The 23,073-nt window shown below is 32.8% G+C and overlaps 4 protein-coding genes across 5 annotated transcripts; 2 read left to right on the forward strand and 2 right to left on the reverse strand.

The window, feature by feature from the left end:
- Positions 1 to 63: 63 nt before the first annotated feature.
- LOC126775148 (PX domain-containing protein kinase-like protein) lies at positions 64 to 7,676 on the reverse strand. Its single transcript, XM_050496933.1, has 11 exons — positions 7,466 to 7,676; positions 7,203 to 7,391; positions 7,017 to 7,113; positions 6,408 to 6,514; positions 6,006 to 6,122; positions 5,174 to 5,417; positions 4,693 to 4,935; positions 3,732 to 3,934; positions 3,031 to 3,111; positions 2,363 to 2,486; positions 64 to 2,139 (listed from the first exon to the last, which is right to left on the reverse strand). Exons 1-11 carry the CDS (start codon positions 7,565 to 7,567, stop codon positions 2,060 to 2,062), a joined length of 1,587 nt encoding a protein of 528 aa, XP_050352890.1. The 5' UTR covers positions 7,568 to 7,676; the 3' UTR covers positions 64 to 2,059.
- A 550-nt stretch (positions 7,677 to 8,226) lies between these two features.
- Positions 8,227 to 13,203, forward strand: LOC126775060 (ATP synthase subunit alpha, mitochondrial). Its single transcript, XM_050496787.1, has 10 exons — positions 8,227 to 8,403; positions 8,768 to 8,890; positions 9,400 to 9,513; positions 9,883 to 10,147; positions 10,693 to 10,917; positions 11,030 to 11,199; positions 11,315 to 11,409; positions 11,641 to 11,860; positions 12,349 to 12,516; positions 12,738 to 13,203. The coding sequence occupies exons 1-10, from the start codon at positions 8,338 to 8,340 to the stop codon at positions 12,948 to 12,950; spliced, it is 1,659 nt and encodes a 552-aa protein (XP_050352744.1). The 5' UTR covers positions 8,227 to 8,337; the 3' UTR covers positions 12,951 to 13,203.
- Positions 13,204 to 14,576: 1,373 nt separating this feature from the next.
- On the forward strand, positions 14,577 to 20,684 carry LOC126774798 (polynucleotide 5'-hydroxyl-kinase NOL9). The gene is made up of 5 exons (XM_050496356.1): positions 14,577 to 16,362; positions 16,510 to 16,726; positions 17,351 to 17,830; positions 19,589 to 19,761; positions 20,281 to 20,684. The coding sequence occupies exons 1-5, from the start codon at positions 14,745 to 14,747 to the stop codon at positions 20,535 to 20,537; spliced, it is 2,745 nt and encodes a 914-aa protein (XP_050352313.1). The 5' UTR covers positions 14,577 to 14,744; the 3' UTR covers positions 20,538 to 20,684.
- A 320-nt stretch (positions 20,685 to 21,004) lies between these two features.
- On the reverse strand, positions 21,005 to 22,372 carry LOC126774800 (ras-like GTP-binding protein Rho1). 2 transcript variants are annotated; one of them, XM_050496360.1, is made up of 2 exons: positions 22,170 to 22,372; positions 21,005 to 22,043 (listed from the first exon to the last, which is right to left on the reverse strand). In XM_050496360.1, exons 1-2 carry the CDS (start codon positions 22,201 to 22,203, stop codon positions 21,460 to 21,462), a joined length of 618 nt encoding a protein of 205 aa, XP_050352317.1. In that variant the 5' UTR covers positions 22,204 to 22,372; the 3' UTR covers positions 21,005 to 21,459. The 2 variants fall into 2 exon arrangements, with proteins under 2 accessions (XP_050352317.1, XP_050352318.1); XM_050496361.1 differs by having other exon boundaries at positions 22,251 to 22,366.
- Positions 22,373 to 23,073: the final 701 nt, after the last annotated feature.

The following is a 23,073-nucleotide window of genomic DNA, read 5'->3' on the forward strand; positions in this document are numbered from 1 at the left end:
CGTTTATACTGAAAAGATCAGATGGACTGGGAAAGGAAGTAAAATGAAAATAATAACCTCAAATTATTACAACTATATATTCTCTTATAATTATAACAAAATAATTATATTAAAATAATTTATGTTCCTTACATTATATATTAAAGCTGCTACATATTAAATCAATAAAATATCTCGTGACCAGTCGATTTATCACTTTTTCACTAAATTTAAACATCTTAATTCCATAAATGGTCGTAAATAACATATTTTCATTGACTATTTAATTATAAGAACAAGGTGACTAAAAAAAGCTAAAAAATTCCTTTTTTTAACTTAATGATTTCAGTATTTTTTTTTAATTAAAAATAGTGATAGAATTCAAACCTATTCTTAATTATAAACTTTTTTGTTAACATGTATGGGCCGAACGTTGCACTATACAAACGCAAGCAAGTTCCATTTAACCAATGAGGCTAAAATTTTACACAATCTTTGGAGTGCTAGTGACAATACAATCATGAGTTCTAGATTATATTTAACAAATAAAATATGCAACAATAAAATATGCGGAAACAAAAGCTATTTTTAAATAGAATTCTTTTTAGAGATCAAATTAAGATCCTTAAAAAAATATTGATCTTAGTACATATAAATCTAGAAAATAAAAACTATTTTTTATGTATAGTCGAGATGGCCCAGTGGTAAGAACGCGTGAATCTTAACCGATGAACGTGGGTTCAAACCCGGGCAAGCACCTCTGAATTTACATGTGCTTAATTTCTGTTTATAATTCATCTCGTGCTTTTCGGTGAAGGAAAACATCGTGAGGAAACCTGCATGTGTCTAATTTCATCGAAATTCTGCCACGTGTGTATTCTACCAACCCGCACTGGAGCAGCGTGGTGGAATAAGCTCCAAACCTTCTCCTCAAAAAAGGGAGAGGAGGCCTTAGCCCAGCAGTGGGTCATTTACAGGCTGTTACTGTTATGTATAAATACTAAATAGACTTTTTTTAAAAAGACTGGAAAACTATATATAACATTAACATATTATGTTTGAATTGTTAAATATATTTTTTATCAAAGTACAAAGTTAGCATAAATTTCTTGGAATTAAAATTATGTAAAACATGATGATGTTTAACAAATCTTTGAATGCACTTGTGATACAGTAATAACTAAAAGTTTTATTAAATATGTAATAAAATGCATCATAATTTTTTCATATCTAGTAGATTCGACAATTGGAAATACTTCAATGGCATTCCTATTTCAACAATCACATACAAATGACATTAAACAGTATTGACAAACATATATATAATTTATTTAGTATTAATTCAAAATATTTAATGTATTTCGTCATTTTTTGTTTCAATTATGGTTACCAAAAAATACAACGTATGTATGTTTTTAAACGTAAATACCCAAATTAAATAAGCAAAATCGAATTATCTATACTTAATGTCAAATTACATTCTTGATTTTTTAGCGCTATTTGTGAATTGTATACTTTTAAAGGTTACAAAAGCAAATATTGTGTTATTGAGAGAGTTCTGGTAATGTGCAATATATGTATACATTCTCTTAGCTGCTTTAAACAGCAAGGTTATTGTTATTTCAATCGTTTTCGAAAAGTATTCGATGATTTAGTTACACACCAACAATGGATTGAAAACTAAATCTCTCACGCGCAGTTTAACTTTTTAGTACAAATTTAAATTAGGTATTTATACATATGAATATATTTATTAAAAAATACTAGATAGAAAGTTATATATTTTTTGGTAAAATAGAGTTTTCTGGATTAAAAGCTGTTTTTCAAAGCTATCCTTTTCGTTCTATTTATCATATTAATGACATTCACAGTCGTATTACGTGATTGATTAAATTTTCATTTACGGTGATTAATATTTCAATCGTTCAATTTTTGTCAATTAAAAATTAAATTTATTTAAATATTACATGACAATATAAACCACATTTGCTTAACATTTAATGTGATATTAGCAAAAGATAATTTTACTACTTGTCGCTGGGTAATCTCATCAAGGCCAACAGACCCGTGACGTGACCGCTCACCGAGAGACGACGCGCGAGAGCCGCGACTTGTCGAAGGAGCAGATCGCGCTCAGCAGCGCCCCGCGCGATGAAGCCGCTGTGAACAGTATTACATATTCATCAAACAATCATCGATTTCTGTTCTATTTTTTTACAACATTATACAACAATGCTTCTATTCTAGATTTATATATGATCACTTAAGTAAATCGAAGGCATAATGAGATAATGCTAATGATTTCCAGATCCATTGTATTCAGAGCCAGCGACGAGCTCTACTGCCACAGGTCTGCGAAACTATGCACAGTACTTGTACGTACAGGCGGGCGGCGGGACGGGCGCGGGGGGCGCGGGGGGCGTGGGCGGCGAGGGGGGCGAGGGAGACGACGCCGTGCTCACGTCCGCCAGCGACGAGCTCGACTTCCAGACGCTCTCGCGTCGCCTCTATAATATATAAAGCATATGATTACAATAATGTTAAAGCAAAATGTTTAAAGAGGAAGTTCAATGTTGTGTGATAGCGCTCGACACTAGATTAGGATAACCTCTGTTCCTGATTCTGTTCTACAAGAAAATCAGATATTACGAATGTATGCAATAAATTTTTGCAAGCATGTTCGCCATGGGCAGAATTTCAATTAACATATTATGTGAAAAAATTTGAAACATTACCGCATTAAAAATAATATTTTCCATTACACGCAATTATTATTTAAAAAAAATATATTGAAAACATGAAACAGTACGTTTAGTATATAATAAAGCCAAAGAATATGTTTGAACTCGCTTATCTGGTAGAAGTACCAGTCGTATTAAAAAAATATTTTTGCATTCGATAGCTCTATTCTTGAGGAAGGTTATAGGCTTTATTTATATCACTTAACCCCGCGCTACGACCCACGGGACCGCGGCAGAAACGCTACACGCGTGTTAAATCGTGAAGTTCAGCTATATAACAAAATTACTCATTTTCAAAGAATAAACTCACCGCTTTTTTTTTTTGCTTTTTCATTTCCTTCTCCGAGTTTAGTATTTCCTGTATTCTCACTTCCCTTTTCGCGCTTTGAACCTAGAATAGAATTATTACATTTATTGAATTTGTAATCGACACACCTCCTCTGTTCACAAACACAAACCGTATATTCTACATCTAGAGCAAAGGATTCCTTTTAAAGAAAAGGGTTAGAGCTGATTTCACAACGTCGCTCTACACGTTGGTGAATAAACATGACGGTAGGATTTGATACTCACCTTACAAACCGGAAGAACCTCGACACAATATAAGTATTGCTGCTAGAGGGTAGAATATGTGGATGAGTTGGTGGTACCTTTTTTTTATTTTATTTTTTTTCACGCAGTGGAAACCCTCAGAAAGGTACCCAGCTCCCATGGGGGGAACTGGGTTATGCGGGATTCTTACCCGCTAAAACCACTGAGATAGCTGTCCTCGACACGGATTGGAGAGGCTGCGGGATCGTGTTGATATAAAGCATCCCCGGCCTCTCTCATGCTTTGCTCCGCTCGTGGCTCGGCGGAGCTTTCCTCAGGGGGCACAGGTTATACCGCCCCCTCCCCCCACTTCTCGCTAGTGCGTACGGCAGCGCAAGGCCATCCCAGCTGCCGTCCTCCTCAGAAGTTGGTGGTACCTACCACAACTTGTAATATGATTAGCGATAACAGAAACTGTACCGATTTCTGTCCAAGCCGGAGCCGTTCCTCCGCGACGTGTCGGGCCGCCTTGAGTTGGTCCTTGAGATTCAACGGGAATTTGAGATGCGTCCTGCCGACGTCGACGTGCGTGCGCGTGAAGAACGGGTGCAGCAGCAGCGCGTCCAGCGTGGCCGGCCCGCGACGCGCCGACTCGCTCGACGCGCACAGCCGCAGCACGCCTTCTGCATGTCACGACAGTCACTCAGTCATACAGAAGTACTGTTTCAAAGAACCTGGTAATTGTCTATATAGGATGATGAAGACGAATTAAAATTAAAATGGAATACTAGCTAGTAGTAATTTTTCTGTAACGAACAACCAATAGTGGAACGTTCTTCCGGCGTCTTTAAATCCTATATAACTTAGCATAGATAGATTCACTGGTGGTAGGGCTTTGTGCAAGCTCGTCTGGGTAGGTACCACCCACTCATCAGATATTCTACCGCAAAACAGCAATACTTGATATTGTTGTGTTCCGGTTTGAAGGGTGAGTGAGCCAGTGTAATTACAGGCACAAGGGACATAAAATCTTAGTTCCCAAGGTTGGTGGCGCATTGGATATGTAAGCGATGGTTGACATTTCTTACAATGCCAATGTCTAAGAGCGTTGGTGACCACTTACCATCAGGTGGCCCATATGGTCGTCCGCCTTCCTATTCTATAAAAAAAAAATAGATATAGTTTGGGTGTTCCCCTAGGACGCATTAATAGTGTTATTTGTTATCAGCCAAATGCAAGAACGAATAAAATATATATAAGGCTATATTTTAATATTTCAAACCATTCAATGCGGGGCAAAATCAACCGAAGCTACTCAAATTGCGGGTTTTTATTATGCATACGTTTTCCGCACCTGATTTTTTTTTGATTATGTAACGATGAACACACATACATATATACGTACATTGTAAACAAAATTAAAAATAAAAATATTATTTACCCAATTCATCCGAGATTCCATCTGGATATATATCACAGTAGCATGTCTCAAGTGGAGCAGCAAACGCCATTTCATACAACGTTCTACCAAAGCAGTAGACATCTACCGCTTCTGCAGAGCTCGTTCGCTTCAGCTCTAGTAGAAACGGTCGATAGAAACTCGGCACGCCCATTAGAAAATTCTCGACATCCATTAAAAGAGCCGATTGATTTTCTATTGTTATGTTTCCTGGATGGACGTTTCCTAGAAATCATTTAAAATACTCATTGTACGATCGGGAAATGTCAGAAATGATATGCGATATTGAAAATATTTCAGGTTTTTAAAAATCACATTTATGATTAATGAGTAGACATTCATAAGTTAGCTGAAATATTTTTGGTAAACTATGTTCAAATTATTACAAAAATGGAAATTACGTGAAAACGAGTTCCTTTTCTTAAAATAGGTTAAATAGGTTGTAATAAAGCTCTAAGCTCACCGTGACATAATCCTTTGCTGTGCAGAAACTTCAGTGCTTGTAAAATTTGGTATCCGTAATGTGCTATTTGTCCATTGGTAAAAGGTTTTCTAACCTTTGGATTTCCATACTTAACTAAATAATTCTTATTGTACTCAGTCCCATATAATAAATCTCTAATGCTTCCGTTCTCATGAATTTTTCTAACTACGTAGGCACCCGTTTCTAATGCATGCATTGATAATACATTGTCTATGTAGGGATGCTAAAAATGTTAATGATTTTAGTATAAAGCAACCTGCAACTTGATTATTTATTGTCCTTCCAGGAGAAACTCATCCTTTATTATAAAATAAAAATATCTGAAATAGTATAACTTAATCCTTATGCCTTATAGTTTATGCCAAGCATTGATATTGCAGTCAACCAGTTATGGCAATGCCTTTTATCAAAACTTTAACTTTTTAATATAAATAAAAGCTATTATGATAAATTATAATATAAAAGCTGAAGAGTGTGTTTGCCTGCATATAAAATTTTTATAAATATGTATTTCATTACACAACTGTATTTACCACAATTCTATAAGAACTCTTCGTAACAATCATGAACATTTTAAGAATTATTTGTATACATACTTTTACTTTAAGCAAAAAATAATTGGTAATTCCAATTTTTTTTTAAATCTGTTTTAAGGTTAATACCTTAAAACTTTAGCAATCTATTCTGATCACTAAACGAAACCTTTATGTACAATTTGCATTTAATAAATGTATTCACTGTATTCTCTTGTTCTAGATTAGCAAAAAAAAAAAGTTATGAATATTAAATTATATATGTTAAAAATTCTCACAGATATATTCTGTAAACTCTTGAAGGCTAATTGTAAGTCTTTACTATGTAAGGTACAGTCAGGCCCATAAGTCTGCCACGATAGCATACAGTTCAACTGACTCTCGGTATCATTGACCTGTGAATGATAAAAAAAAATGCACTATTTATAGCATTTTAAATTATGATTACAAAGGACATTAAGAAGCCATTTCATAAGTGAAAATATATAGAATAAACTATATATTAATTTATAGACATATTAATTGTCATAAAACAAAAAAACCTGTGCCTTTTCACTTATGAACTTCATACATTGCAATTTGCAATAACCATTTGATCTTTGTTTGAGATTCAATATTTTACCTCCTGGGCCATCTTATCTCTTAATTATTAAAAAATACAATCCTCAGTTTATACTTACTAAAAAATAATGTTTCCTTATCCTCCATCCAATATCTGTTAAAGAACATTTTAACTCAAACTGACCATCCCCTCTTAAAGCTATTGAAATAGTCTGAAGTGCTTGTTCTGTGAACGACAAAATAAACCATTTATGAATTAATTATATACATGTTAATTATATTTGCTGTTAATTTTTTTTATTGAAATTTTTTATATCTATTATACTATATAAGCAATATTGCCATTGGCAGTTTTTTATTCTGAGGAGAACACTAGGTAATAAGAGCCGAAGGTAGATATAGTTAAAAAGCCAATTTTGTTCCCAATGTTGTGTATAATATGTGATAATTTTTGCATTTTCATTTACTTAATATGAAAAATAACTATTTCAATTTTAATAATTACTCAATACATTTATATTTGGGTCACTTTTTCTAAGTAAAGCACTGTATTTTCTAAACATTAAATTCTTAAAGAAATTAATAAATTTTTTGCTAAAACATTAGATATTTGCATCTGGAATTTGGGGTTGATAAGGGACCACCAACCCCTATAAAAACAACGACAACATGCAAATTTCTAATGCCATCCCAGATTTTATTTTATACAAACATCTATTAATACATACCAGTAATGGATAATGGGTAATTGTTAGGATCCAAAAACCTTCTTACTTGTAATGATAAAGATAGCACTTGGTGTTTCAGGACTTCATTTATATAATTCTTAAAACAAGAATAAAAAGGTTTAAGAAAAATATTATATGTTATCATATGAAAAGAATAATTATATCATTATCATGAAAAATAAAAACCTGCAATGCCACTTGTCGCTCAGCCACAAATGATGGTTGCATATTTCCAATAAGTTTTTTAGGTGGAATAGAAAGGTCAATGTTAGCCTGCTGTAGGCCGACATGCAAAGCAGCAAAGTCTCTGTATCGACGGGACACCGTCCATCTATTCTCCTTATTCTGCCCTCGTTGTACACGCAATATGTATTCCTATAATTCAATTAAATAATAAACAAACAAAAATAGCTTCTTTTCTATATGTTGCAATAATGGCTAAAACGTACAGTGTGATTATTAATGTTTTGCGCATTTTCTAAAACACATTCAAGCCTTTCGGTGTCATCTATTTGCACTTTGGTTTGCGAAGATCTCTCGAATATAGCCATCACAATTTATAGAACTTAAAAATATTTATTGGAATCCTACAGTAAGCTACAAACATTTTGTTATCACTTTTAATTGTCAAACATTTTGACCATTGAAGTCGGCTGACTTTTTCCAGCTGACATTTCAAAGGTACTGATATATCTATAGACAATAAAATCAAATCATAAAAACTATAAGAAAACAATATATAAAAAATTAATATTTTATGAATATAAATGGAATGTAATTATTAAATATTTTATTTTATATATGTTTATTAATGTCATGCGATCACATGACATTCAAAAATATTTTGCTTAAGCTTAAAACTAATGTCTTTAGTAGATACCAAAAATAATTTATTTAGGACTTTTCTTAGAAATACAAAATGTATAAGATTATAATAATAAAAACATCGTAAGGTAAAAAAAGTATGCTTAAATAATTTATAACCAATTTACGATAAATTCGACATCCTGTCAGCAGTTTAGAAATAAGCAAATAGAGTATTTTTTTACTTTCATCATATTTATTTCAGGTAATTAGTGAAATTAAAGTAAACAAATTGTGTAACGATACATTTTAAGCATAAAAAATATATGAAATACTTGTATTTGCATTCAATAGTCTTAAATTATGTAATAAGATGTGTGTTTCTAAACAGAAGGCTGCAGTACTATTCAACCACAGACAACGATCGATTGTGTCATTTCCTGTAATAACGCAACGAGTCGCGAGCGGAGTGTAACACGGTTCTCAGTCTGCCATTGAAATTAAGTATTTGTTAAAAATGTCGCTGATCTCCGCTCGTTTGGCCTCCTCGGTGGCCAGGCGCTTGCCTAATGCTGCCACCCAGGTATTTATTTAATTTTGAGTATATTTTGACCAAAAATTATACATTCCGGTTACTATGTTCACCGCAATGTCGGCCCCATAACTTGATATATTTAATGAAATTACTATTAATTGGGTTATATGTGGTCGTCTATACTAAGATATATTTAATTATTCTTAATTTGGTATATTCGCCATTAATTCATATGATATTTATCATAATCAGAATATCGTGTTATGTAATAGAGCTCGATTGAATTTATGTCAAAAAGCATGTCTATTTTCTCCTTTAGTGTATTTATTTTAGTTTCAAATTTGCGGTATTAATCCAAAATACTATAGGTCTATTGAAATGTTTTTAGTTAATTTCAAATATTCGATGGTAGGTGTCGAAGGTCGCTGTGCCCGCGGTGGCGGTGGCTTCCCGCAAGCTCCATGTCTCGTGCACGCAACGGGCTGCCGAAATCTCCACAATCTTGGAGGAGAGAATCCTCGGTGCCGCACCCAAGGTTAGTATACATGTTACATAAACTATGTAGACTTTTTCAATAAGTAATAGATTTTTGTAAAGGTTATATTTAAAATCTATATATTGTTGAAAATCTATTTATAGATTATAAAAATAAATCATAAGTAAGGTAAAAAAACGAAATTAAGCCATATAAAGGTTAATTTATAAGAAAACAATGAATAATTAAGGATCAGCTGTTTTGTGCCTTTTGCAGTTTTATACCTAGTCTTTATTTAGTGTTTTTAGAGAATAATTAAATTGAAAACTTAGTTATAATAATTTGATTTTTACTTTATATATAATAAGTTTATGAGCTCAATATTGAAATAATATTACTGAGAATTTTTTTTCAGAGTAGCAAAATTAAATAGATATAAAAAAAAACTAATTTCATTTTTAATAAAAAGTTATAATTAAAAACTATAATTTTATTATAATTTAATACAAGCATATAATGTATGTATTGTATTTTATGCTTATATATAAATATCTGATTTAATTCTCTAGGCCGATTTGGAAGAGACTGGCCGTGTGTTAAGCATCGGAGACGGTATTGCCCGTGTGTATGGTCTTAAAAACATTCAAGCTGAAGAGATGGTGGAATTCTCTTCTGGTCTAAAGGTTTGTACCTTCATTGCTTGTATTATAGAATATACATTTTGACACAATCAATCACTAAGAGAATATGATATAATGTTTCATACATCTTTCTTCTTACGTTTCTTACTTATAATGATGAGACAAAATTTCATTTCTATGTTGGGATTTAATAATAATTGAATAATAAGAAATAAATTGTTCATTTTCAATTGCTATCAAACTATTGCCATGATTTACAATATAAACATAATTTTTTATTGAACATTTGTGAAAAATTTATTACAGCTACAGAAAAAAAACCTTTGCATACTTTAAACATTAATAACTAGATAGATAGATAGTATAATTAAACTGCAGTATGGAGATAAAATTCTTATGTAATCTTATCAGGGTATGGCCCTTAACTTGGAACCCGACAATGTTGGTGTGGTGGTGTTCGGTAACGACAAGCTGATCAAGGAAGGCGACATTGTAAAACGTACTGGTGCCATCGTAGACGTTCCCGTCGGCGAACAGCTACTCGGACGAGTAGTAGATGCTCTTGGAAACGCCATTGATGGCAAGGGTCCCGTTGACACCCAGTCACGTATGCGTGTCGGTATCAAGGCTCCTGGTATTATCCCCCGTGTATCTGTACGCGAGCCTATGCAGACTGGTAAGATATTACAATATATGTCTAATTAACCACAGTGTCTATTTATTAAATATTTCATCTTATTTTTTATACTTACTTGTACTTAGCTCATAAATAAATGCACATATTACCTTGTATTTAAATGAAATAAAGTCTTGACCTTACTTTTGGTAATTGCCCTGACAACATCCAGCAAGAAACTCAAGTCCTCACATCTCATGAAATGACAAGTATATGCAATATTAAATTTAGTATGTCATTCATGAAAAAATTAACAATGAAATATAAAAATATTCCTTGTCGTACTACTCATTTTTAACATGAGCCATCATTTTATTGTTAGAGAGGACAAATAAGCTACTGCACAAAATAGTCAACTGCTAGTTCACTTGTAGCAAAAAAATCCTCTCATTGCATATGTCTTGCATGGTATCAAAGTTATGTCATAATTTCCGTAGTGTCTAATTTAGATAGTTAGTCCACTTACCTTTATATAAGTTTATACATTTTTTCAACTTTTTAGTAAAAATAAAAAATAAAACTACATATGTACAATTTTTATTTAGGTATTAAAGCTGTGGACTCCCTAGTACCTATTGGCCGTGGACAGCGTGAGCTGATCATTGGTGACCGTCAGACCGGTAAAACTGCCCTGGCTATTGACACCATCATCAATCAGCAACGTTTCAACAAGGGTGACGATGAGAAGAAAAAGCTTTACTGCATCTACGTTGCCATCGGTCAGAAGAGATCTACTGTTGCACAGATTGTCAAGAGGCTGACTGATGCTGGTAAAATTATTATTTAATTATTAAATATTATTCTTATTAAGTATTTATTAACTTATATTCCTATTACTAAATTACATTTCTTTTAATTACTAAAATTTTAATTTTTTCTAAGGTGCCATCAACTATACAATTATCGTGTCCGCTACCGCTTCTGACGCCGCTCCTCTGCAATACTTGGCACCTTACTCTGGCTGTGCCATGGGAGAGTTCTTCCGTGACAACGGCAGGCACGCACTTATCATCTACGACGATCTTTCCAAGCAGGCTGTCGCCTACCGTCAGGTAATAATATCTTTGTTTGACTTGGTATCAATTTATGAATAATGCAAATTATTAATACCTATGATTAATGGATTTGGTGAGTTTTATATTTATGCAATGATTGACATGTTGATAGATGTCCCTGCTGCTGCGTCGTCCCCCTGGTCGTGAGGCCTACCCTGGTGATGTGTTCTACCTCCACTCCCGATTGCTTGAACGTGCCGCCAAGATGTATGTATTTGTAAAAATAAATATAATAGCAAAGAAAATAAAAGAAAAGTAGTAGAACTATTAATATAGTAAAAGTAAACTGTAAAAATAGTTTTTAGATATTATTATACATAAACATATTCAATTATATAATTAATGCATTTAATGAAATAAATATAAATAAAAAATGTAAAAAAAAAAAACACAAAACATTGTAATATAAATTATTCATATTTTTTATGATTTCTTTAGGTCAGACAAGATGGGTGGTGGTTCTTTGACTGCTCTCCCTGTCATTGAGACCCAGGCTGGTGACGTATCTGCATACATTCCCACCAATGTGATCTCTATCACCGATGGCCAGATCTTCTTGGAGACTGAATTGTTCTACAAAGGTATCCGACCAGCCATCAACGTCGGTCTGTCTGTATCCCGTGTAGGATCCGCTGCTCAGACCAAGGCCATGAAGCAGGTGAGAAATAAATATGTAATTAAATGTTAAAAGTGCATTTTAAAATATTACTATCTATAAACAATTATGGCTTTATAAATATTGCTTAGTAGCTGTTTAGTTAAATAGCAATTTCGTTCTTTCTGTAATTATTGATTTGACATTCAAAAGAAGAAGACATACTGCATTATTGCTTAACTAATCACTTGTTAAAGAATATTTATAAATAAGGCAGTTAGTGTTTATTTTTTAATGTAAATTAAAATACCAATAAATTTAGGCAATTTTAAAAAGTAAATAAAGTTATGGATAAATTAGTACTAAAAAGTAGTATTGCATAGTAATTTTGCTTTGGATTCATATGTATTCGATGGTTGCATTATTAATATTTGTACTTAGTTTTATATAATTAAGATTTTTATTTATTAAGTGGAAACATTGAAAACAGACATAATTCTAGGGAAGCAAAACTGTATTTTAACTATATTTATTGCTTTGTTATTACCCAGGTTGCTGGTTCCATGAAGCTGGAGCTGGCTCAGTACCGTGAGGTAGCCGCTTTCGCCCAATTCGGTTCAGATTTGGATGCTGCTACTCAGCAACTGCTTAACCGTGGTATGCGTCTTACTGAGCTGCTCAAGCAGGGACAGTATGTGCCCATGGCCATTGAAGAACAGGTAATTACAAAGAGTTTAGAATAATATGATACAAAGTGATAATATTAGAGGAAATTGAATGCCTGGTTTTAATGATAACTTTTGTATATGCTTTTATCATATCGACTTAAATTCAGTAGTAGTAGTAGTTATCGAATTTATCCTTAAACATGTTAATTTTTTTTAACACTTATTGTTAAATAAAATAAATCAATACAATTCAAATATAATCTTATTTACAGGTTGCCATCATCTACTGTGGTGTTCGTGGACATCTCGACAAACTTGACCCCACCAAGATCACCGCTTTTGAGAAGGAATTCACCCAGCACATCAAAACCAGCCACCAGGCCCTGCTTAACACCATCGCCAAGGATGGTCAGATCACACCCGAATCTGATGCGTCATTGAAGAAGATCGTCACAGACTTCCTCGCTACTTTCACAGCGCAGTAAAGCCTAGTTTCGACGAAATTGTCTTAAGATTGTACAAAATTATCCAATAAACCCAAATGCTTTGTACAATCTCAAGCCAAGAATCAGTAAAATATTAAGTGACCGTCAATGGAAGCGTTCAAAGCTTTGTGCTTCAATCAGTGGTCTATAGTAGTGATCATTCATATGGACTGTATTGAATGTGAATACAATCATGGAATGTATTTATCTTTTGGAGTCAGCAGTGGTTATATATAAATAAAATTATTATTTATTTGCGTTTTTTATTTCCCAATAAATTTTAAAAAATATCAAAATGGCTTAATGAGATATATAATTAATAAGATACAAATAAATAATATCAATAAAAAAAATTATTACATTATATAATTCAAAATAAATATTGTAAATTTTTACATTATTCCAAATATTTTATACTCAATAGCCTAGCAAAGTAATTAAAAGCAAAATTAAAATTAGCAAAGTAAAATTTAGACTGCTACTTATGTATAGTGACCTATCCATTTCCTAAACAAATTACTCCATTTATTTGGAATATAATATTCTTTAAAAAAAAAAATTGGTATCACCAAAAAAAGAAACCTGAAAACTGAATTATACAAATTAAACTAAATGGGCGGGCATTTGTGCTGTCTTAATAGGTATTATTTATGTAAATTTTAATTATACCTCAATACTGACTTCAAAATATTGAACTAGGCTGTAGAGTGCATAATATATTTGCCTTTTCGAAGAGATATCTATTAAACATTCTTTGGTTTTTATTATTGAGAGTAGCATGGATCCTATAAAATCCTTTTTTTATAGATTCCATGTATGATGTATTAACTCAGAAGATATGAGTTTTAATCTAAAAATGTTACTAAGTGAGATTTCCTCCTGACTGGCTTTAAATCCAATCCGGGTATGGGCCTCGGGGTCGCCACATTTACCCGGGCTAGTTCCTCCCCGGCAAGTAATCTTGCCGTGTCATATATTTTGGTCCGACGGGCCAGGGCTTACTCTCACCCAGTGGTTGTCCTACATATCTGTGTGGTCAGTTGTCTTGTCCAGTTGTTTGTCAAATCCAGTATTTGTCGTCGTCCTATCTTCAGTCCTCCAAATCGTCGCCCACGATGCCCGTGCCGGGGCAGATGGTTGGCGACAGTAGGAGCTTACGAGGTAGAGGACGACCCTCTGGTGGTCGAGCGTGTAATGGTACTCTACCGTAGAGGTGCCCACTGCCCACTCGCACTGCTATCCGCTCTAGCAAACAGTGGCGGACGAACTCGTCCGTGGTGTAACTGTATACAAGTAGGGTTCCATAAATTGACAGGATAACGCTAGTATAGCTAAAGCTTAAACCTAAAATATATTTATGCTTCTATTAATTGAGATTGATAAATTTGATTAACATAATAATCTTATTGTAGCACTTTTTGAAAGTTGATGAGTAATTTTCTCTTTATGTATGTTATGTACTCTACTACACTAGTGTGTATTAGCGTGTTCCTTCAAATACAATTTTCATACTAGGCTTGCAGCGCCATCACAAAAAAGTCTTCTTCTTATCTCTGTGCTCCATAGTTTTTATTGACATAGGACAACATGTAACATCACAGTGACAGTAAACTGTTGAATGTTGGTTTATTTTGACAGCTTGCGGCATGTGTGATTTCCAATGTTTTAAAGTTTAGGCTAATTTTATAAAAGTGTATGAAATTTATACCTCATTATGTATTAAAATAATATTTTGAAGGAACCGATAATCAAGATATAAAATTAAAAATTGTAAAGAGAAGAGTTAAAACAATAATGGAGTTTTTTGAAAAAGCGCACATTATGAAAAGTGATGAATCAAAAAGTAAGAAATCTACAGAAAATGTCAAGAAACAATTGAAACAAATGTTATACGGATACAAAGTCAGTGATAATAAACTCATACAAAATGCTGGTAATGTTAAAAATGATTTCGACGATTCTACATCAGTGAGTGGATTTTCAGACTTAAATCTAACCAATTCTAGTCATGAAGATGATACCACACATGCAGAAACAACGGCTAATGATGAAAGTAGTTTAACTGATTTAAGTGAAAACTTGAGTTCTGCAAATGTACTTTCTGATAATAATCATACTCCTAATCATGAAAATGAATTTGATGAGAATACAATTTCTGAAAGTAATGAAAACATTGAATCATTTTCTGAAGTCATTATTGATGAAGAAGATGTATCCTCTTTAAATGACAGTAATATATCAATAATAAGTGGAATTCTTGAATCTTCACCTGAAAGTGAAAATTCGGACGTATTTGATGCAGATGGTAACTTGGCTGCTGAAATTCTTAAAAAGTTAGAATTAATGAATGTTAAAAAACTGAAACACAAACGGAAGTATAGTGAAGTTGACAATGATGACTATATGATACTATATAAAAATCAAATGAAGGAAGAAGTTTTTTCTGAAACAGAAACTAGCGATAGAGATAATGTTTTATCAACTAGTAGTGATGAGATTGAAACCAATAATTATTTTGGAGCAAATCCAAAGTCTCCTCAATTTGTTTCGATAACAGCTACAGATATGCAAAATCAAAGTTTAGATGAAATTTTAGGAGAGTACAAATACTCCACTATCAGAAATATAACATCAGAGAATTTTAATACTGCTTCGTCAACTAATAATTCTGGTATATTTACTGAGGATACTATGAATGTTGATATTCAGACAGAGGATGATGTTTGTAGCTTAATACCAGAAGTAGATGATATTCCACCACCTGAAGAAATTGATAAGGAATTTGAAAATCTTGAAATATCACACACACAAGAAAGTATAAATAATCTCGATAATACATTACTATCTGAACTGGCCTCCGATACTGAATTAGTAATAACAGAAGATGCTGTTAATTTAGAGGAAACTTTTAAATTATACTATACCCGAAATAGTTGTATAGTCACATTAAAGCACCCTTCAGAACTGTTCATACAAGGAAAGGTTAAAATTAAAGCTTTATTTGGAAAAGTTGAAGTATTTGGTTATACTCTTAAAGATGACACCTGTAATGTTTATGCACCTTATTATAATTTTGCTCAATTTATAAAGACTGTTGAACATTCAAGTGCTTATTATGGCTTATTTGGTAAACTAACATCATCTGGTCTCTCGGCAACAGAGGCTGAAGACATAGTTACATCTATTGGGCATCAAGATGGAGTTATTGTCTTACAGACATTAGATGAAGTGACAATGGACTTTGTAGATAGTAATTTTAAAGCCACTAATCTCTTTGTTAAACCAAATAAAATGATTGAGCCATATTTCATAAAAGCATCAGATATTTTAAATTGCTCTCTCTTTTCTGCAAGGCCATGGAAAAGCTTTGAAATACATCCTGTGTGGAAAGAAGCAAATGGACATGCTCAAAGTGTGTTTATTGATCTATTTTATGGTCTATAGCTTACTTCTCATATATTTCAGGAATATGTATTGTTATTTGTAAACATGCTTCTTTAAATATTTTTTAGTAATGTTGTCACATTTTATAATTGATGCAATATATTTTATTTTTTAGATCAATTAAGCAGAGGAATAGTTTGCGGCGGAGCTGGTGTTGGAAAGTCTACATATTTAAGGTATCAAGTAAATAAACTCCTCGATAATGGTCCAGTACTTGTAGTGGATTTGGACCCAGGACAATGTGAATTTACTGTAGCAGGAAATATCAGCGCTACCATTGTTACTTCTCCACTTTTTGGACCAAGTTTTACACATCTGAAGAAACCAGAAATGTTTGTATTTATTTTCTTATAATAATATTTTTGACACTTTCATATATATATATAGCTATTTTATTAATCAGAAATCTAAGCATTGTAGCTTAAATTTCTCATTAGTAAAATTCATCATTATCAATGTTATTTTTTGTAATTATTTTAACATTATATACAACTGACTACTGGATCCTATGCCACAAACTTTATCACAGATACCAACAATAATAACAAAGACAACTCAGTTGGATGAACAAGAAGTGAACAAAAATAATAATTTGTATAAAATATAATCTAAAATTATAAGAATAAGCAAAGCCCTTATGTATAAGTAGCAAATATTAAATATTTGCCATGATTCCATTAAATATTTTAAACAGATAGGATAATGAATAAGACAAAAGTTGATAAACATGCATACTAATATTAACACTAATTCCTTAAAAAAATGTGAAATGAAAGAATGTAAACTTATTTTATCATTGTTTCTCCATGCTTTTGGTTGCGTGCATGCGTTATCTTTTTATTTTCTACGAATTAATAGATTTCACTATTTTTATTGCAAAACATTTATTTGTCTACAAACAAAATTGATATTTTGGTTCAAAAAAATATAATTTGTAATTTGATATTTTGTTTCAGAATGCTAAACATAGGCATGATCAACACAATGGACAATGCAAAACGTTATGTCTCCGCGGTCCACAGTCTGATAACTCATTGCAGTAACAATGAAACTTTAGCCAATATGCGGTGGATTATAAATACCATGGGAATGACGAACGTGTTAGGACAGAAGTTCATTACACTCATTATTACACTCTCAAAACCCACTTACCTGATCCAATACGAATCTAAAAGCAACAAGAAACGATTTGAATCGTTTCTCAGACCACATAATGTTAAGCTGATGTATGAAGACTACAAAAATGATTACTTATTCGCTGACTCTTCGTACCCTAATGACTTGAATTATTCTTTTGTACTAGCCAATGATACAGAAAGATCATTTAAAGGCAAATTCTCTTTAAGACCTAAAGATGAGAGATATTTGAACTTCGTGGCATACTTTAGCCAATTAATAAATATTCAAAAGAACATCCTGGGAATTGTCCCGTATCAGTAAGTATTAAGCATCTGTTATATAATATGATGATTATAATTTTATATAAATTAAAGATTATCTAAAAGAAATATAAAATTTCTTAGTTTGACAATTGTTTACCGAATGGGCAAAGTTCATTAATTTGTTATAGCCAGGTAATGTTTCAAATTAAATTTACGTATCTCTGATTATTCATGAGTGGAGCAGAGTGTATGACTCGGCGGTTGATTTGTGTTTATAATCTATCTCGTCCTTCGACAGTGAGGGAAAACATTGTAAGGAAACAAGAAAATGTGTACCTATTAGTATTCACCAACCTGCAATGGAGCAGCATGGTGGAATGAGCTCTAAAATTTTCCCAACAGTGCAATATTTACATTGTTTTACTCTACCCAAGTATTTCTATTTTGATATATGTTCCATGTGGTGCCATAGCACAGTGGTACTCCCTATTTATCGATTAATAGACCTAGGTAGGCATTATTTCAAATCACGTTCCTTTGACCATCAACATTAGAGGCAGTTTTTCTGCAACAATAATAATTAAAGCGAGTACATATATGTACTTGCTAGTTCGCGTTTGTGCTCGTTGTTTCATATAAAATTAATGGAATTTTCGTCACAATACGTAACAGATAAAATATGACTCGGTAAATATTAACTTAATTCGAAAACTGATTAAAAATATTAATTAGTGTGACTGAATAAAATGAAACATTGTCACATTCATCTAAAATCTACATAACCATGCTTGCATGTTTTATATACAAAGATGCCAAGGCTCGGTTACTAAACTTCTGTATGTACTTTCTTTTAATAATGTATCGTCATGTTTATTAAACCCGTTCGGATGTAGCTCGACGCGTCACGTCTCTTATAATTCATGACGCATCGCCGAGCTAATGATGTCACTGCAACGCACCGTGGTGGTTGGAAGATAAAAACTAATATGAAAAATTTAAATGAAACATTCATTAAGACAATTATGTATGGTACAAATATTCATAAAACATTTATCTTGGGGTAAACAATAACTATTGTGTACTGTGAAGTATAAGTATTTCATATATTTATTATAGGTACTCATAAGGTTATTTCTGTTCATATTTTGTGAAACATTAATATACTTAATATATAAGTTCAGAATATATGCGTTAATTTAGCAATTTTAAAAATCGAATCCAACGTAGTTTCAATTCAGATATAAATCCTTGTAGTTTTGATTATTTGTTATATAGTTAACTTTGTAAGCAAAGTGAATTTGTTAAAAAATGTGTTGAAGTCGATGTATCAGTACAAGTGCAACAGTTTGTTGCGTTCATAGATGGAAGCAACAGGTGTTTTATGCGTTTTAGGGATTCTAAACCTTACGTAGAGCGTAATAAAAACCATTTTTTTCCATTAGTGTCACAGTCTAACCGATTAACACATTGTTTTAGCAATAAGCAATGGCATATCTCTGCTTCTGGAATCGGATGACTCACGCTGACCGCCAATACAGTGTAATTATTCGATGTTTGTTATCAGTTGCAACTAATGTGAATTATTTATAAACAGGATATAGGACTATTCTGGCCGTTACAAAAATATTATGTTATGAGACAAACAGCTAATTTTTTTATGAATGTCTTAATGTACGAGTAAAAAAAACAAATTTGTATTCCTTGTAATCAACGAAAATTCATGATACAAAAATATACATTATTTTTCATAGTATCTTCATTTTATATAAACAATCTAGACGTTATAAAATCTCATATAAATTCATGTTTCAGGGTTCATTTAAAAGACTTGTATATCGGCACAAATGTTATCATAAAGGAAGATTGCGTTACGAAAGTGATCAATGGCAAAATAGTGGCACTGTGTCAACAAGCGCAACAATGCGTTACCGCCAACCCAAAGGTGTTTACATTGTCCGATAAACCGTTGCGATGCTACGGACATGGTAATGTTAATTACTTCTATACTTTCTATAATAAATTCAAGGAGTAGTCTTGGTTATGGCTGACTTTGCAACTGTTAACTAATTCGTTAAATATATATATAGTACTTATTTATAACATACGCTTATTCTACAACTTTGAATAAGTATAGATAAATAGCTACATATTACTGTACGAGGTAAATTAATTGTATTACAAAGAAACAGTCTTCAAAGAAAAAAAAATTTAGATGAAATTATGATATAAAATATATTATTACATTTAAATCCATTCTCACAATTAGGTGATAACAATATGTTATTGATAATATAAAAGTCTAGAAAAAAATATTTTAATTAAATAAACATATAGTTGTAGTGTTATCTTGCTTCAAGTTAAACCACCTAAATGACTCAAAAGATGATGTAACTCGAACAAAGTACATTAATATCATATTTGTGTTATCAATAAAAGTGCTATAATATAGTGCTTGATTAACTGATAAGTGCAAATACGATGCAATATATTTGTCGTACTTGCAGGTCTTATTCGAGGAGTTGATTGGGAAAAGGGAATTTTGTATGTCATAACACCAGTGCCAAGCAAGGAACTCGGCAGTGTGGACACTCTGGTGTATGCAGACTGGGTTCCAGAGCTGGTAGGACAGGAGATTCAGCTACCCAAAGGCACTGTGGTCCCCTACCGCACCATAACTCAAGATCACAACAAGCAACTTATGTCCACACCTCGCAGAAGGTTCAACCCTCTGCAGCTGTTAAAAATGGCAAGGAGTTCCTAAATTGAAAGCTTGGTTAATTAGTTTATAAATTTGTAATTGGAATAGATCCAAAATATCTTAAATTATAAAAGGAAGTCTAATTATGTTAATTCATGTATATTTGAAAGATAATTTTGTACTTACAATACTAATAAAACATAACATAGATGATTGAATTTAACTTAAAAATTTCCCCATCCTAGATAGAAACCTTTGATTTATAAATGCTGTATTAAATTTTTTATAAAAGTCAAAAAGTTTAGAAAAGAATTGTTAAAACATGGGGTTTATTACTAATAAATAATATTAGCATGCAATATAACCATATGGAAGTTAAAATTTCACACAAACAATAGATTACAATAAAACTGCCTTATATGATCAAAATCGAATTGTACGTCTCGAAGACGCACTATGTACGTCTAACTGACAGGCACTTAGCTAAGTCTGAATGAAGCTTGCGCTCCACGTCAAATAAACTTCCTACACAATTTATACATCACTATTTTATTGAAAAAATTAAAATACAAAATACCAAACTAAACATTAAGTCTCGCTGAGACGACACCGGTCGAGGAATCTATATGTTGAAGAAATGCTACTTGATTATATAACATATGATAGTTTAGCACGAAAAAATCCAGCGAGTCCATGGGGATATGGACCCATATTTGCCTCGACTATATCTGTTAAGGCAATTACGCTTATTCTTTATAGATAATCTATAAAATATACAAGTACCAATTGTGAAAATATAGCCACACGAATACTGAGTGGGTGTGCGTGCTACGCGGGCCGCGACATCGCGTCAGCTGTCAGTATCGGAAGGAAGCACTGTGTGGCCGACGTCGCGACTGCTGCAGAGTTCGAGTCGTATCAAACGTAAGTTTTCAGGCAGTATGCGAACGATTCATAAATCAGAGTTCTTCCGACAACAGCACAATTACAGCAGAGAACACCTAGTCTTCTTCTTCTTCTTAACTTGTAACGCGGCGCGAGTCGCCGTCTCGAACACTTCACGAACGCCTTCCTTGCTCTTAGCAGAACACTCAAGGTATGCGAATGCGTTGATCTTCTCAGCCATAGCTCGACCTTCCTGAGGCTTCACAGGTTCCTGCTTCATCTTACGTAGCTCATTGATTGTGGCTGGGTCATTACGTAGATCCTTTTTATTACCCACGAGAATAATAGGCACGTTAGGGCAAAAATGTTTTACTTCAGGCGTCCACTTCTCCGGGATGTTCTCGAGCGAGTCGGGCGAGTCCACCGAGAAGCACATGAGGATAACGTCAGTATCTGGATACGATAAAGGTCGTAGTCGGTCATAATCTTCTTGACCAGCCGTATCCCATAATGCTAGCTCCACCTGTTTGCCGTCAACCTCAATGTCGGCGACGTAGTTTTCAAATACTGTCGGCACATACACTTCCGGGAACTGATCTTTGCTAAACACGATCAACAGGCATGTTTTACCACATGCACCATCACCAACAATCACTAATTTTTTGCGTATTGCAGCCATCGGTCCTGTAAAAGAATACAACGCAAATAATTATGATGAGCGTCAACGCCTTTCATGACTTATAAATATGGCCGCCGTATAGGAATATGGGAAGGGAGTAGTCAGACAAGCCCTCAAATGTGAATAAGCACCTGAACTAGCGGAAGAAGAACAGCACCACCACATAGTACCCTCACATGCGAGGGTGGTTATTTAGTATATTTTGTAGATACCTGAAGATTCTGGCTAATTTCTGCAGAATATTGACCTATCGACACTTTTTTATTCGTCTTTGCTCATCACAAGCACTTTCGTTTCGTTCGTAAATCAATGTTGCAACTTACAAAAATTTAGTTACTATAAAAATTAAAAAAAAAACTTTATATAATCGTAAAAGTTATTTTATATTTAAAATATAATGTTTAGATTAGACTTATTAAAATAATTAAATAGCGATTGTAAAATGTTTTTTAATTTATATTATAAGCTGTTCTACATTTCTTAATATAAAAGCTACTGATCATTTTCGTAAAAGTATTGAAAAATATAATTGTGATATAAGTTTAACTTTTACTTATGTTTTTTCTGTTAAAATATATTTTAAGCTATTATTAGAAAATGATCCTTTACAGTGTGGATGATTCCTAATACATACAAAGAAAATTGTTGTTTTTTTATTACTACTGTCTACTACTAATAGTTTATTTAAATGTGTTACTGATGACGCAATATAATTAGTGTAAAATTATAAATGTCACATTTTTTATTCAAATATAAAATTACCCAGGCGTATGGATAATAGAGTAGCTAGACGGATAAAGGCCCTTGTGCATCGCGATGATTGGTACAGTGTCGCTAATATATACAAATGTTAAATGACCTTAATTTTCCTTGTAATATAAAATACAATAATAATGAAGTTATGTAGTAGTAGAAAATTATATAAGATTGAAAATTGGTACGCAATATGTAACATTTGGTATTACTAGTATTGAAATATAATCTATTTTATATGTAGCTTCCAGGCCCTAGACGACTTTGGTATACCGCACAGCT

Source organism: Nymphalis io, chromosome 17 (assembly GCF_905147045.1).
Source record: "Nymphalis io chromosome 17, ilAglIoxx1.1, whole genome shotgun sequence".
In the NCBI taxonomy this organism is placed as follows: Eukaryota; Metazoa; Arthropoda; class Insecta; order Lepidoptera; family Nymphalidae; genus Nymphalis; species Nymphalis io.